A 14009-nucleotide genomic window follows, 5' to 3' on the forward strand; every position below is an offset into this window, starting at 1 on the left:
CAGGGTTTTTTCCATTGCTCTAATGTTTCTTCCCAGGTGCTAATGATGTTCCCCAGCTCTTACTGGCTTTGCAAGCTGTTTCATTGTTACTCTCTCCGAAAAAGTTTTTTTTAAAAGCCCTTAACTAGGGGATAAAATAATGTGCTGAAGCTGACCAGACTAAGGACGCTAGCCAGATGAATACCCTGTAAGCAGATTATTTTCCCTATTTTCCTCCCCCCAAAACTAAGATGCGTCTTATACTCCGAAAAATACGGTATATTTTCTCCTATCCTAAAGATGGGTTCCGTGGGGCTGAATCACCGAGACGTAGGCTGCCTCTTAGGAGGAGGCAAGAGTACAGTTTCCTGCTTGTAAGGTGTGTTGTTGCCGCGGTTGATGGCGGCGCCCTTTGGGAGAATTCATCTCACACCCTGACGACTACTGTTCTGGATGAACAGGTCTGGTCCGTTCCCCACCCCGATACCCAGCTACAGGGTGGAGATCGTCAGAGGCAGCAGGGGGGTGGGGGGGAGGACGGGCCCTGCTCTGTCTGTCTGCGAGTCAGAGGTGACGTATGGTGGAGGGAATGCTCTGGCACGATGCCTCCCAGGGTAGCCTTTTGTGCCCACTCGGGTGCCAGGGAAACCAGCAGGGCAGAAGAAATGCGTGTCCCCGGCGCTTTCCTTTTGAAAGGAGCTCTGCAGGATGAGGTGGGAGAGGCCCCCCTTGCACAGAAACACAGAGACACTTTCACAAGCTGGGAAGAAACCCAACTTTCTTCCCCCCCAGAATCAGCTCTCGTCTTCCAGTCCTGACGTCTGCTCAGGAGGAACAGCTCTGGCGTCCAACCAAAGCTGCATTCCACTCAAGCGGGGAAACTGGTCCAGCGCGTCACTGCTTAAAATCTGGAAGCTGTCTCTCTCTTAAGGTGTCTTGATGGATATCAGGAGGTTTGGAACCACAGAATTCCCATCATGACATGCAACGGGTCGTGCTGGATAACTGCTGGAGTCCAAACCATCTGGAATATTGGCCGGTGTATCCCTGAGCTGGGGCATCTGAGAGAGACGCAGCTGCTGCAAACCAGAATTCCTGGATTACGTTTGGAATTAAACAGGGAAAAGAGCGGCATTAAGTGGCTCTTAGTTAGACGTACCAGGAGGCTGCAGATCCCTAAGTTTATGTCATGAGGAAGATGCAGAGGGTTAAAAAAAAAAGTGTGGGAGACCGGAAGAGAGAGTGAGAGAGAGACAGAGACAGACAGAGACAGAGAGGGGGAAAGAAACAGAGACAGAGTGGGAGAGAGACAGACAAGACACCCACACACAGAGAGACAGAGACAGAGAGGGAGAGAGACACACACAGAGACAGAGAGAGAGAGACAGATACACACAGAGAGAGAAAAAACACCCAAACCCACAGAGAGGGGGGGAGAGAGAGAGGGAGAGAGACCAGAGAGAAAGCGACACACACAGAGAGACAGAGAGAGAGACACAGAGGGGGAACAGAGACAGAGACAAAGAGCAGAGAGAGACAGAGAGTCGCACACATGCACAGAAAGAGAGACAGAGAGACAGAGAAGGGGGGAGAGAGGGACAGAGAGAGAGACACACACACACAGCGAGAGAGAGAGGGACAGAGAGAGAGACACACACACACAGCGAGAGAGAGAGGGACAGAGAGAGAGAGAGAGAGGCAGAGACAGACAGAGGGGGAGAGAGACACACACACAGAAACACAGACACACACACACAGAGGGAGAGAGAAAGAGGGAGGGACAGAGACAGAGAGAGTGACCAAGAGAGAGACCAGGAAGAGAGAGAGAGGGAGAGACAGACAGAGACAGAGACAGAGGGGGGGGAGAGACAGAGAGGGAGAGAGATACACACACACACACACACACACACACAAAGAGAGAGACAGAAAGACACAGAGTGAGAGAGAGGAAGAGAGAGAGACACACACACACAGAGGGGGAGAGAGAGAGAGGGAGGGCCAGAGACTGAGAGAGTGACCAAGAGAGAGACCAAGACCGAGACAGAAAGAGAGAAACAAGAGAGACAGAGAGAGAGAGACAAAGAAAGAGAGAGAGACAAAGAGACGGAGACCAAGAGAATGACAGAGACAGAGAGAGAGAGAGAGAGAGATTGAGGGAGACAGACAGAGACAAACAGAGAGAGAGACAGGCAGAGAGGCAAAGAGAGAGAGAGAGAGAGAAGTGGACATGGAACCAAACCAGTGGCCACCCCATAAGCCAACTCACATAGATAAGGCCCGAGTAGTAGCGGTCCTTCAGATTATGCAACACTGAGGCTTCGTTGAGGCAGGTCAGTTCTGCCATGTCTTCCACCTTGGTAAATTTGGGCGGGTTCATCTTCTGAATGTCGTCCTTGGCCACCAGCATCTGACGCCCATTCTCCGTAAGTTCCACCAACATCTCGTCTCCCCGTTCTTCGCGCAGCCCAGCCGCCTCAAAGCCATGGCGCTCAGAGGGGACCCACACCAGGCGCTTGGCCGTCCAATCAGCTTGCGAGGCTGGGTTGCCTACGTGGTTCCGGTCCACAAACAGGTATCTCTCGGCGGTGGCGTCGCCCCGTTGTACAGGGGACCGGACAGCCATGGCTGAAAGAGAGAAAGGGGGAAATCCAGAAAAAGTTAGGAACGGTCAGACGCTACAATTTTGAGACTCAATTATGGTACATAATGCTAAATTCTCCATGCCCCTTAAATCTGACAGCTCTCTGCAGATTATTCCCTACCTCTTATTTATTTATTTATTATATTTATTATTATTATCAAATATCATTATCTATTGTGGGGCTTCCTAGATTCGCCCACGTTTCTACAACACTCTGTGGCCTGCACTGGCTGCCGATCGGTTTCTGGTCACAATTCAAAGTTTTGGTAATGACCTTTAAAGCCCTTCATGGCATTGGACCAGAATACCTCTGGAACCGCCTTCTACCGCATGAATCCCAGTGGCCGATAAGGTCCCACAGAGGTGGCCTTCTCCGGGTCCCGTCGACCAAACAATGTCGTTTGGCGGGGCCCAGGGGAAGAGCCTTCTCTGTGGCGGTCCCGGCCTTCTGGAATCAACTCCCCCCCGGGAGATTAGAACGGCCCCCACCCTCCTTGTCTTTCGCAAGTTACTCAAGACCCACCTATATCGCCAGGCATGGGGGAATTAAGACATCTCCCCCAGGCTTTCTTATATTTTATGTTTGGTATGTATGTGCTGTATGGTTTTTAAATTGTTGGGGGGGGGGGTGTTATATAATTTTATTATTAGATTTGTTCCATTGTTATACTGTTTTTATTATTGTTGTGAGCCGCCCCGAGTATTTAGAGAGGGGCGGCATACAAATCTAATAAATTGAATTGAATTGAATTATCTTTATTATCAAATATTTAAAACCGCCTCTCTCTCACAGAGGGATTCTGGATGGTGTACCTTTTATTTTAATCACATCACACCAGAGTATCCCCAGAAAACAGTCATCTATGCCAGTGATGGCGAACCTATGGCACGGGTGCCACAGGTGAGACATGGAGCCATATCTGCTGGCACGCGAGCTATTGCCTTAGCTCAGCTCCAATGTGCATGTGTGCGCCGGCCAGCTGAATTGGCTCACACAGAGGCTCTTGGTGGACGTTTTTGGCTTCCAGAGAGCCTCCAGGCGGATGGGGGAGGTCATTTTTACCCTTGAAGCCCTTGGAGCCTGGGGAGGGCGAAACATGAGCCTACTGAGCCCATCAGAAGTTGGGAAACAAGACGTTTCCGGCCTCCAGAGGGTCTCGAAGGGATGGGGGAAGCTGTTTTTTTCCTCCCCAGGCACTGAATTATGGGTGTGGGCATTTGCGCACACGCACATTCTTTCAGCATCCGAGAGAAAAATGGTTCGCCATCACTGATTTATGCTTTAACATTTTTTAAATGGCTTCAGCAATTTTTTATTACTTTCTGTTGCTTTCGCCAAACTCAGACAGAAAAAAACTGGATTGGTACAAGAGAAAAGCCGTATGGAATTCCTCCCTCCACCTCTTGAGTTAGAAGTGGAATATTTGTAGCGTTCACTCGACGTCAGAATGTAAACCTGTCCCAAACCCTCAGACTTAGAAACTTCTTGTATAAACATTTTCATGCAAACAGAATGTTATTTACAAAATAATGACTGGAAATTAAAACCTGGGAGGTTGGGAGAAGGTGGAGACGAAGGCCGCAATATGGGTAGGCAAGCATGGCGATTTTTATGGACAACTGTCTCGGGAATTCTGGGAGTTGAAGTCCACAGGTTGTAAAGTCGCCATACTTCCCTCCCTTGCAACAAAAGGTATATGGAGCCAAGGCCTGTCTGGTTCTGGGGTATTCTGAATTCAGGTACAGTGGTACCTCTACCTAAGAACGTTGCTACTTACGAACTTTTCTAGATAAGAAACAGATGTTCAAGATTTTTTTGCCTCTTCTCAAGAACCATTTTCCACTTACAAACACGAGCCTCCGAAACTGTAACCGGAAAAGGCGGGGAGAAGCCTCTGTGGGGGCCTCTCTAGGAATCTCCTGGGAGGAAACAGGGCTGGAAAAGGTGGGGAGAAGCTTCTGTGGGGCCTCTCAAGGAATTTCCTAGGAGGAAACAGGGCTGGAAAAGGCAGGGAGAAGCCTCTATGGGGCCTCTCTGTGAATCTCCTGGGAGGAAACAAGGCCGGAAAAGGTGGGAGAAGCCTCTGTGGGGCCTCTCTAGGAATCTCCTGGGAGGAAACAAGGCCGGAAAAGGTGGGAGAAGCCTCTGTGGGGCCTCTCTAGGAATCTCCTGGGAGGAAACAGGGCCTCCACCCTCCCTGTGGTTTCCCCAATCGCACACATTATTTGCTTTTACATTGATTCCTACGGGAAAAATTGCTTCTCCTTACAAACTTTTCTACTTAAGAACCTGGTCATGGAACGAATTAAGTTCCTAAGTAGAGGTACCATTGCATAAGGAACAGATTATTTTCTTATTTCTTCTTTCACTACCTGCCCTGACTGGGAAACAATCCTAAGAACAGGTAGTCTTCAACTTACAACTGTTTATTTAATGACCGCCCGAAGTTACAATGGCACTAAAAAAAAGTGATTTATGACTATTTTTCACATTCACAACCACTGCAGCATCTCCCATGGTCAAGGGATCAAACTTCAGGCACTTGGGTAGCTTATTTTTCAGTGGCAGCATCCTGGAGTCTTGTGATAACCATTTGTAACCTTCTCAGCTGGTTTCCAAAGAAGCAAACGCAATGGGAGACTTAGTTTCCCTTAATGACCACATGATTCACTTAACAACTGAGGCTCAACAAGTGAAATTTCGGGCTCAATTGTCATTGTAAATCAAGGACTCTACTCGTAACAGATTTTCCTGTCACTGGTAGTTCTAGACTTACATCCACAATTGAGCCCCTAATTTCTGTTGTTAAGTGAATTTTGCCCCATTTTATGACCTTTCTTGCCACAGTGGTTAAGTGAATCACTGCAGCTGTTAATAACTGGATTGCAAAGTGAATCTGTTTTTCCCCACTGATTTTGCATCTCAGAAGATCACAAAAGGAGATCCCGTGTGACCCTGGGGCACTGCAGAAGTCATAAATGCGGGTCGGTTGCCAAGCGGCTGAATTTTTATTCACGTGACCTTGGAGATGCTGCAATGGTCATAAGTGTGAAAAACAGTCATAAGTCACTCTTTTCAGTTCCGTTGTAACTTTGAACGGTCACTAAATGAACTGCTTTAAATTGAGGACTAATTGTAGTCCCTTTTCAGCATCACTTGTCCTTCCTTCCCAATGAAACAGAAGGAAAAACTGCGCAAAAGAAAATTTACATACATACGGAGAGAGGCGGCATACAAATCTAATAAATAATAATAGTAATAATAGTAATAATAATAGTAATAATAATAATAGTAATAATAACAGTAATAACAGTAGTAGTAATAATAATAATAATAATAATAATAATAATAATAATAATAATAATAATAATAATAATAATAATTTGGAAGATAAGATTTTGATTTTTGTATGCCGTTCTAGGCTGGGGTAGAATTTGTGATAATCAGAAGAATTCTGTTGGTGCACCGTCCTAGCCATTTAGTTATGTACACAGAACATGCATTCTGTATGTGCATTCAAACCCACGATGACAATCATGGTTTGCTTCGTGGTTAGTGAGACCACATGGAGAGACCATCACTGAGTATTGTATTGGCAGTTCTGTGTTAGCAAAAACTTCAGAAGAGATGGATTTAGGGGTAGTGATTTCTGACAAGTCTCAAAATGGGTGAACAGTGCATTCAGGCAGTAGGAAAAGCAAGTAGGATGCTTGGCTGCATAGCTAGAAGTACTGTATAACAAGCAGGAAGAGGGAGATTATGATCCCGCTATATAGAGCGCTGGTGAGGCCACATTTGGAATACTGTGTTCAGTTCTGGAGACCTCACCTACAAAAAGATATTGACAAAATTGAACGGGTCCAAAGACGGGCTACAAGAATGGTGGAAGGTCTTAAGCATAAAACGTATCAGGAAAGACTTCATGAACTCAATCTGTATAGTCTGGAAGACAGAAGGAAAAGGGGGGACATGATCGAAACATTTAAATATGTCAAAGGGTTAAATAAGGTTCAGGAGGGAAGTGTTTTTAATAGGAAAGTGAACACAAGAACAAGGGGGCACAATCAGCTTAGTTGGGGGAAAGATCAAAAGCAACGTGAGAAAATATTATTTTACTGAAAGAGTAGTAGATCCTTGGAACAAACTTCCAGCAGACGTGGTTGATAAATCCACAGTAACTGAATTTAAACATGCCTGGGATAAACATATATCCATTGTAAGATAAAATACAGAAAATAGTATAAGGGCAGACTAGATGGACCATGAGGTCTTTTTCTGCCGTCAGTCTTCTATGTTTCTATCACCGTTCGGTTCGAAACCAACTGCAGTTTAACGGCAGCAAGCGACAGAACAAACGCAGGAGCAAAAAGTTTAATCTTTCCAATAGTTAAAAACGTTCCACGGAATTCTGACAAGTAAGCAGTATTTTCCTCCTTATTCCTAGCCCCCCTCCAACTTATTTTTCTTCCCCTGCAAGTGGAAGAAGCTAAAATCTTTTTCCAGCTCTGCGTTCTAGCCACAACTTAGTCAAACTCCTCTCAGGAGACTTAAACCAGGAAAATGGAAATAAGAAAAGAAAAAAGCACAAACTCCAAATGGAGCTGAAGAATTCAACTTGGCCAGGGATACAGTGAGAGATCGAGAAGTCTCATTGCTAAGTACCTAGGAGCCTACTATCTCCCCCCTAAAAAATTCACATCACTCTCCCCTCCGGCTTGGCAACCAATCTCGGTCCAGAGCAAGATTTTCCAGAGCTCTCCCACCGAACCAACCCCCCCCCTTCCAGACCCCTGCTGAGTTTTATGGCTAAGCAGCAATCTTGCCTGCCTTGTGTGACTAAATCCAGACATGTTTATTTGTTCGATCCTGAGCTTCCTTCTTCTAGGATCAAAAACGTTGCTTTCTCACTTGGACAACACAGAATAGTAAAGTAGATCTCTTTGATCGTCTCTGCGCAATCAAAACAAGCTTACAACTCAACACCTTCAACACCTATTGCTGCGTCCTTAAATCTGCTGATTGCTGTCTGTCCAGAGTCCAAAGCGGGCGTGTTGAGACTCAGAAAAGACACCGGGAGCGTAAACATTAGATATGTGGGAGCTTGCAATAGTTAGTTACTCAGCAGTAATGCAAAAGCACTCTGTGTAGGCTCCAAGCCACCCAGCAGCTCCTTAATGCCTTCTTCTTCTTATGGTGTGTAGGGATAATTACCGGGATTAATTAAAAAGTGACTAAAATGCATTAAGCTGTAACTGGCATGCCTTTTAAATAAAATTTCATTTGTCAGAAAAAGTGCTACCAAACTAATTTTCCTGCTCCTGAACGTGAAGGACAGAGGAGAAAAGCCTCCAGGAGGCAACCCTAAAAAAAGCTCCAGAAGAAATTAAAAGAAATTATTTCCCAGGCTAGAGTTTGGTCAGTGCCCTAAAAGGAGAATCCTACGATATTATACCCTTTAGAAGCCTTTGGTTCCCAACATCCTTGAACCACGGTTACCATCTCTACAGCAATGTTTCCCATGCTGGCTGGGGAATTCTGGGAGTTGAAGTCCAGATATCTTCAAGTTGCCAAGGTTGGGAAACACTGCTCTACAGACAGTCCTCGACTTAATGACTACAAGTGAGACCCGGACTTGAGTTTCGCTCCATTTTACAATCTTCTTTTGCTATAGAATTTCTGTCCCTAAGTGGAACAGTTATTAAGTACATTTAACGCTACAGAGCACTGCACACCAAGACAACTCGACAAAAGAAGAGTTTTTTCCCGCCATCACTCTGCTAAACAAATATTTCTTTTCACTTTTACTTCTCGCTTTGAATTTGAACTTGAACTTTTGAACGTTTAAAATTAGAGAAAACTATCTTGCCACGGTTATTAAATGAATCCGGCTCTCCCCATTGGTTATCAGAAGTTTGCTAAGGGCGATCATATGACCACAGTTCGCTGCAATGGTCATAAATTGCCAATTGGCTGAATTTTGGTCATGTGACCATGGGCAGACTTGCAATGGTTAAAAAGTGTGAAAAATGGTTATACTGTATGTCACGTTTTTCAGGGCTGTTGTAACTCTGGTCACTAAACAAACCGTTGTAAGTTGAGGACTACCTGTATTTTCTCCAAATGGCCCAACATTATAAATTTAAAGTTCTCATTCCCAACTTCCAGTCCGGGTCATTTAAAAGAGGATGTTGGCAAGAGGAGGAGGAGGAGGTTGTGATAGAGGAAAGACTTCAGACTACACATCACTACTTTCTCCTAAAATCTGGCCCAGCTCCCACCCTTTGAATTCCACACCAGAAGATAACATGGACTTCAATAGACAAAAACAAACAAATATTCTCTTTGATCTGCCTCCTTTCTGATCTCCCGGAAACTTTGTTTTTACGGAAGAGTCTGCAAGGAACAGGAAAGTTGGGCGTGCGTGTGTGCATGTCTGTATGGGTTTTGTGCGCACGAGTGGACGGGACAAATAAAGGTCTTCAAACATGGCCACTTTAAGACTTGTGGACTTCAACTCCAAGAATTCTCCAGCCAGCTAGGAGTTGAAATCCACAAGTCTTAAAGTTGAAGTCCAAAAGTCTTAAAGTTGCCAAGTTTGGGACCCCTCCATTAAACTGTCCCGGGATAAGAAAAGATTCCCTTCCTTTACTAGATAAGGATAAGATTCTCTTACTTTACTAGAAGAGCCCTCTACTCCTCCACTCACATCAGAATACCCTGTGCAACTAGACTTACAATCCTAGGTTTAGAAAGTGTAGAACTACGTCGCCTTAAACACGACCTAAGCATAGCCCATAAAATCATCTGCTACAACGTCCTTCCTGTCAACGACTACTTCAGCTTCAACCACAACAACACACAGGGCACACAACAGATACAAACTTAAAGTGCATTAAAGTACACTTTAAGTGCATTTTAAACCGCTACAAACTCGATTGCAGGAAATACGACTTTAGCAACTGAGTATTTGATGCCTGCAACTCACTACTTGACTCTGTAGTATCATCACCTAACCCCGCCCAAAACTTTGCCCTTAGATTAACCACTGTTGACCTCTCCCGATTCCTAAGAGGTCAGTAAGGGGCGTGCATAAGTGCACCAGCGTGCCTTCCGTCCCCTGTCCTAATGTTTCTCTCTCTTACTAGCATCATGTATATAAACATTATTATATCTTTGTGTGCCATTAATACATACTTGACAAAACAAACAAATAAAGTAAAATCCGCAAAGGGCTAAGCGGGCTAGAGTTATGGAAAATGGCTCCAGTTATTCCCAGGATACCAAAGGGCGGTAAGTGACACCCTTTGGCTCCCAACCAAGACAGGTGCAACGTTGAACGTTCCTGCACCTGGCAACCACCTGCTGAGGCTGCCACACCCCTGCCCGGAACCTAGTAACTACTACCTGTTTTCTGGTTAACACTCGGGCTCTTAAGAAACCATACCTGCCGTTTTTACACAGCGGTTACTTCTCTATTACCCACAAACCGCCTCCCTCAGCTCTGCCGGGAATCTCTGAAATAAATCACTGTAACTTTATTCCCCAACCAGTATATCTTCTACTCTGCGGAAGGGATTCGCTTGTATTTACCTGGGGTTTATTGCTTTCCATGTTGAATAAAAAACATCAAACGCTAATGTCCCAACGGTGTTTTTTTACCAGAGGCAACTGGACGTTCTTTTTTTTTTTCCTTTGAAGTTGTTTCCCTTCTCAATCCAAGAAGCTTCCTCAGTTCTGACTGGATGGTGGTGCTGAATACTTGAGTCAGAGCTGAAGAAGCTTCTTGGATGAGAAGCGAAACATCTCCAAAGAATAACAAGAAACTCCAGTTGTCTCTTGAAAAAGCATCTTTGAGACAACTATAATCTGGGTGACTGAGAATCTACATATTTCCGAGACTGCCTCCTGCCGCATGAATCCCAGCGACTGGTGAGGTCCCACACAGTGGGTTTCCTCAGGGTCCCATCAACCAAACAATGTCGGCTGGCAGGACCTAGGGGAAGAGCCTTCTCTGTGGGGGCCCCAGCCCTCTGGAATCAGCTCCCCACGGAGATTAGCACTGCCCCTACCCTCCTTGCCTTCTGAAAGAGCCTAAAAACTCATCTTTGTCGCCAGGCCTGGGGTTAACTAAATCTTCCCCCTGATCAACGAATGTTTTTAGTACGATTGTTGAATGAATGGTAATGGAAGTTTTTAAAGATTTTTAAGGATTGTTTTTATGTATTAATTGGATTGATTTTACTATTATCTCTTTATATATATTGTGAGTCGCCCCGAGTCCTCGGAGAGGGGCGGCATACAAATCCAATTAAATAAATAAATAAATAATCAAATATTACTACTACTAATTTTGAGCCACACATGACATTCTGTAATGGCTCAGTTCCTGCATCTTTTAGAACTTCCCTTCATAGACATTTTCCCCTTAGACCAGTGGTTCTCAACCTTTCTTATGCTGCCACCCTTTAAAACAGTTCCTCATGTTGTGGTGACCCCCAACCATAGGTCTAGCGCCAATTCTTCCAACAGAGCTTTAAGCTGATTGGCAGGAAGGTCAGAGGGACACCCCCACTGTAAACGCCTGATTGGTCGGATTGTAAAAATGTGTTCCAAGGCGCCAGAAGAGAAGCTTTAGTTCCAAACACCATGGGAGATTTGTTTTTTCACATAGTCTTAGGCGACCCGTATGAAATGGTCGTTCAACCCCCCCCAAAGGAGTCCCAACCCCCAGGTTGAGACACAGACACTCCATGTTTTTTGCCGCACGAATCCCAGCGACCAGTTAGGCCCCACAGAGTTGGCCTTCCCCAGGTCCCGTCGACTAAACAAGGTCGTCTGGCGGGACCCAGGGGAAGAGCCTTCTCTGTGGCGGCCCAGACCCTCTGGAACCAGCTCCCCCGGAGATTAGGATTGCCCCCACCTTCCTTGCCTTTCGTAAACTCCTTAAAACTCACCTCTGCCGTTAGGCATGGGGGATTTGAGACGTCTCCCACAGGCCTATATAATTTATGTATGGTATGCTTGTGTGTATGTCTTGTTTTTAAATAGGATTTTTTTTAGATATTTTTAAATATTAGATTTGTTATTGTACATTGTTTTTACTATTGCTGTGAGCCGCCTCGAGTCTACGGAGAGGGGCAGCATATAAATCTAAATAATAATAATAATAATAATAATAATAATAATAATAATAATAATAGTAGTAGTAATAATAGTAGTAGTAGTAATAATAATAGTATTATTATTAATAATAATAATAATAATAATAATATTTTTCCTCAGAAAGTCATTGTTTAGGGGATGAGCTAGGAGCAAGGAGACCCGGGTTCAAGTCTACTCTCAGTCACCTAAGCTCACTGAGACAGGTCCCTATCTATCAGCCCAAACCACCTCACAGGGTTATGGGGGGGGGGGGGACTGGAGGAGAGAAAGCTGTGAATATAACAATCAAGTTATTCAAGTACTGCCGGTGGGGGGGGGGGGCAAATTCAGTCCCAACAGAATTTCTGCAAGTCTGCTCCACTAACTTTCCTGATCTTTCTGTTATTCCAGAGGAATTTCAACTTTTCCTTTGAAAATACCGAAGCTTTTGGATTACTGCATTTGATAAACTTGTTTACACCCACCCACCCCTTAAAAAAAGGTGTTTGAAAATGATGGGTAGGAATGCGTCGTCTTTACACCACAATTACCAGCTGATGAGGTAAGCCACCCTTGTACTTGGGCCCAGCCTTTGTGCTCGGAGCATTCGCGAATCCAAGGATGCCGAGCCAAATCCCTTCCCCGACAAAGCCAGAGTCCTGAGACGAGCCTCTTTCATGCGCTCATTCACACGCCAACTTCCTTCTCCTCCCAGCTCCCAGCACATTCCATGCTGCCTCCCACTAGGTCACACTCCCACCCCGCCTTTGGGGATTGGACGAGACCTCGCCAAACGAGTCAGAGGCGAGACAGGCGCCAAGCTACTCCGAGTCCTGCCCAGCGGTGCCCAACCAAGTGGCACTAACAAACCTGGCACTAACAAACCAGCACTGCTCTCTTTGGCTCATTAATTTGATGGGCATTCCCAAGGTGAGGCCATTAAGTAGTGGCAAATAATTGCCTCAGATCCTCTTGGGGAATTAATGGAGGAGTCCCTTGCTTGACAATACCCTTCCCTAGGAATCAGGTTTCTTACAAAAAGGAGAGAGGATCTTCCTAGTTGGGGGAAAGATCAAAAGCAACATGAGAAAATATTATTTTACTGAAAGAGTAGTAGATCCTTGGAACAAACTTCCAGCAGACGTGGTAGATAAATCCACAGTAACTGAATTTAAACATGCCTGGGATAAACATATATCCATCCTAAGATAAAATACAGAAAATAGTATAAGGGCAGACTAGATGGACCATGAGGTCTTTTTCTGCCGTCAGACTTCTATGTTTCTATCCCGCTAGTGACCAGTGAGAGAAATGGAAGGAACTTTGGAACTCTGGGACAGTGGTGGCAAAACTACGGCACATTGGCCAGCTGATTTTCGGCTCACATGAAGTCTCTGGGATGGCGTTTTTGGCTTCCAGAGGACCTCTGGGGGGATAGGGGAGGGCGTTTTTGCCCTCCTTAGGCTCCAGGGAAGCTTCTGGAGCCAGAAGAGGGTGAAAAATGGGCCTACCAGGCCTACCAGAAGTTGGGAAATGGGCTGTTTCTGGCCTCCAGAGGACCACCAGGGGGCAGGGGAAGCCTTTTTCCCCCTCACCAGGCATTGAATTATGGGTATGGGCACTCACCCATGCGTGATAGTGTGTGCATGTGCACTTTCGGGGCAAAAATTCACCATCACTGCTCTAGGAGATACTCCTGCAAAAACTACATTTCCCAGCATTCCATACTACTGGTGATGCTGGGAGACTGTGGTTTGTCAGCATCTGGAGTGTTGTGTGTTATATGTATCTACTTAAGATACTGAGATTGGAACTGACCAAATTTTTATGAAACAAGTAAACCCCAATAGATGCAGGTAGTCCTCGATTTATGACTGCAATTCAACCCAGAATTTCCTTTGCTAAGCAAGACAATTGTTAGGTGAGCTTTGTCCCATTTTACGTTTCACTTTCTTGCCACAGTTGTTAAGTGAATGACTGCAGTTGTTAAGCTAGTTGTCAACCCTACCCAACTGGAGCCATTTTTTTTTGCCCGCTTCAGTGTTGCCACACTGGAGCTGAGGGATAAAGAGAGGGGGTAATTAAGATAGAGGGGGAAATATAGCCAAAACAACATTTTTTTCTCTTGAGAACCAAGGACATTCTCAAACCTGATCGGAGGAAGATGGAGTGATGTCACCTGGCTGCCGGCCTGTTCTGTGATTGGACCATGGGACTGATTGTTTTGAGAAAGTGGGGGAACTTTTA

General features: G+C 45.3%; 1 protein-coding gene across 3 annotated transcripts in view; it reads right to left on the minus strand.

Moving 5' to 3' along the window:
- LOC139153523 (myosin-10-like) overlaps positions 1–14009 on the minus strand; it is a 119214-nt gene that overhangs the window by 96636 nt on the left and 8569 nt on the right. For all 3 annotated transcript variants that reach the window (XM_070727553.1, XM_070727552.1, XM_070727551.1), the window contains exon 2: positions 2246–2604. In XM_070727553.1, coding sequence (XP_070583654.1) covers positions 2246–2602 — 357 coding nt within the window. In that variant the 5' untranslated portion in view covers positions 2603–2604. The remainder of the gene's footprint in view (positions 1–2245; positions 2605–14009) is intronic.

This window comes from Erythrolamprus reginae, chromosome Z (assembly GCF_031021105.1).
Source record: "Erythrolamprus reginae isolate rEryReg1 chromosome Z, rEryReg1.hap1, whole genome shotgun sequence".
Taxonomy (NCBI): domain Eukaryota; kingdom Metazoa; phylum Chordata; class Lepidosauria; order Squamata; family Dipsadidae; genus Erythrolamprus; species Erythrolamprus reginae.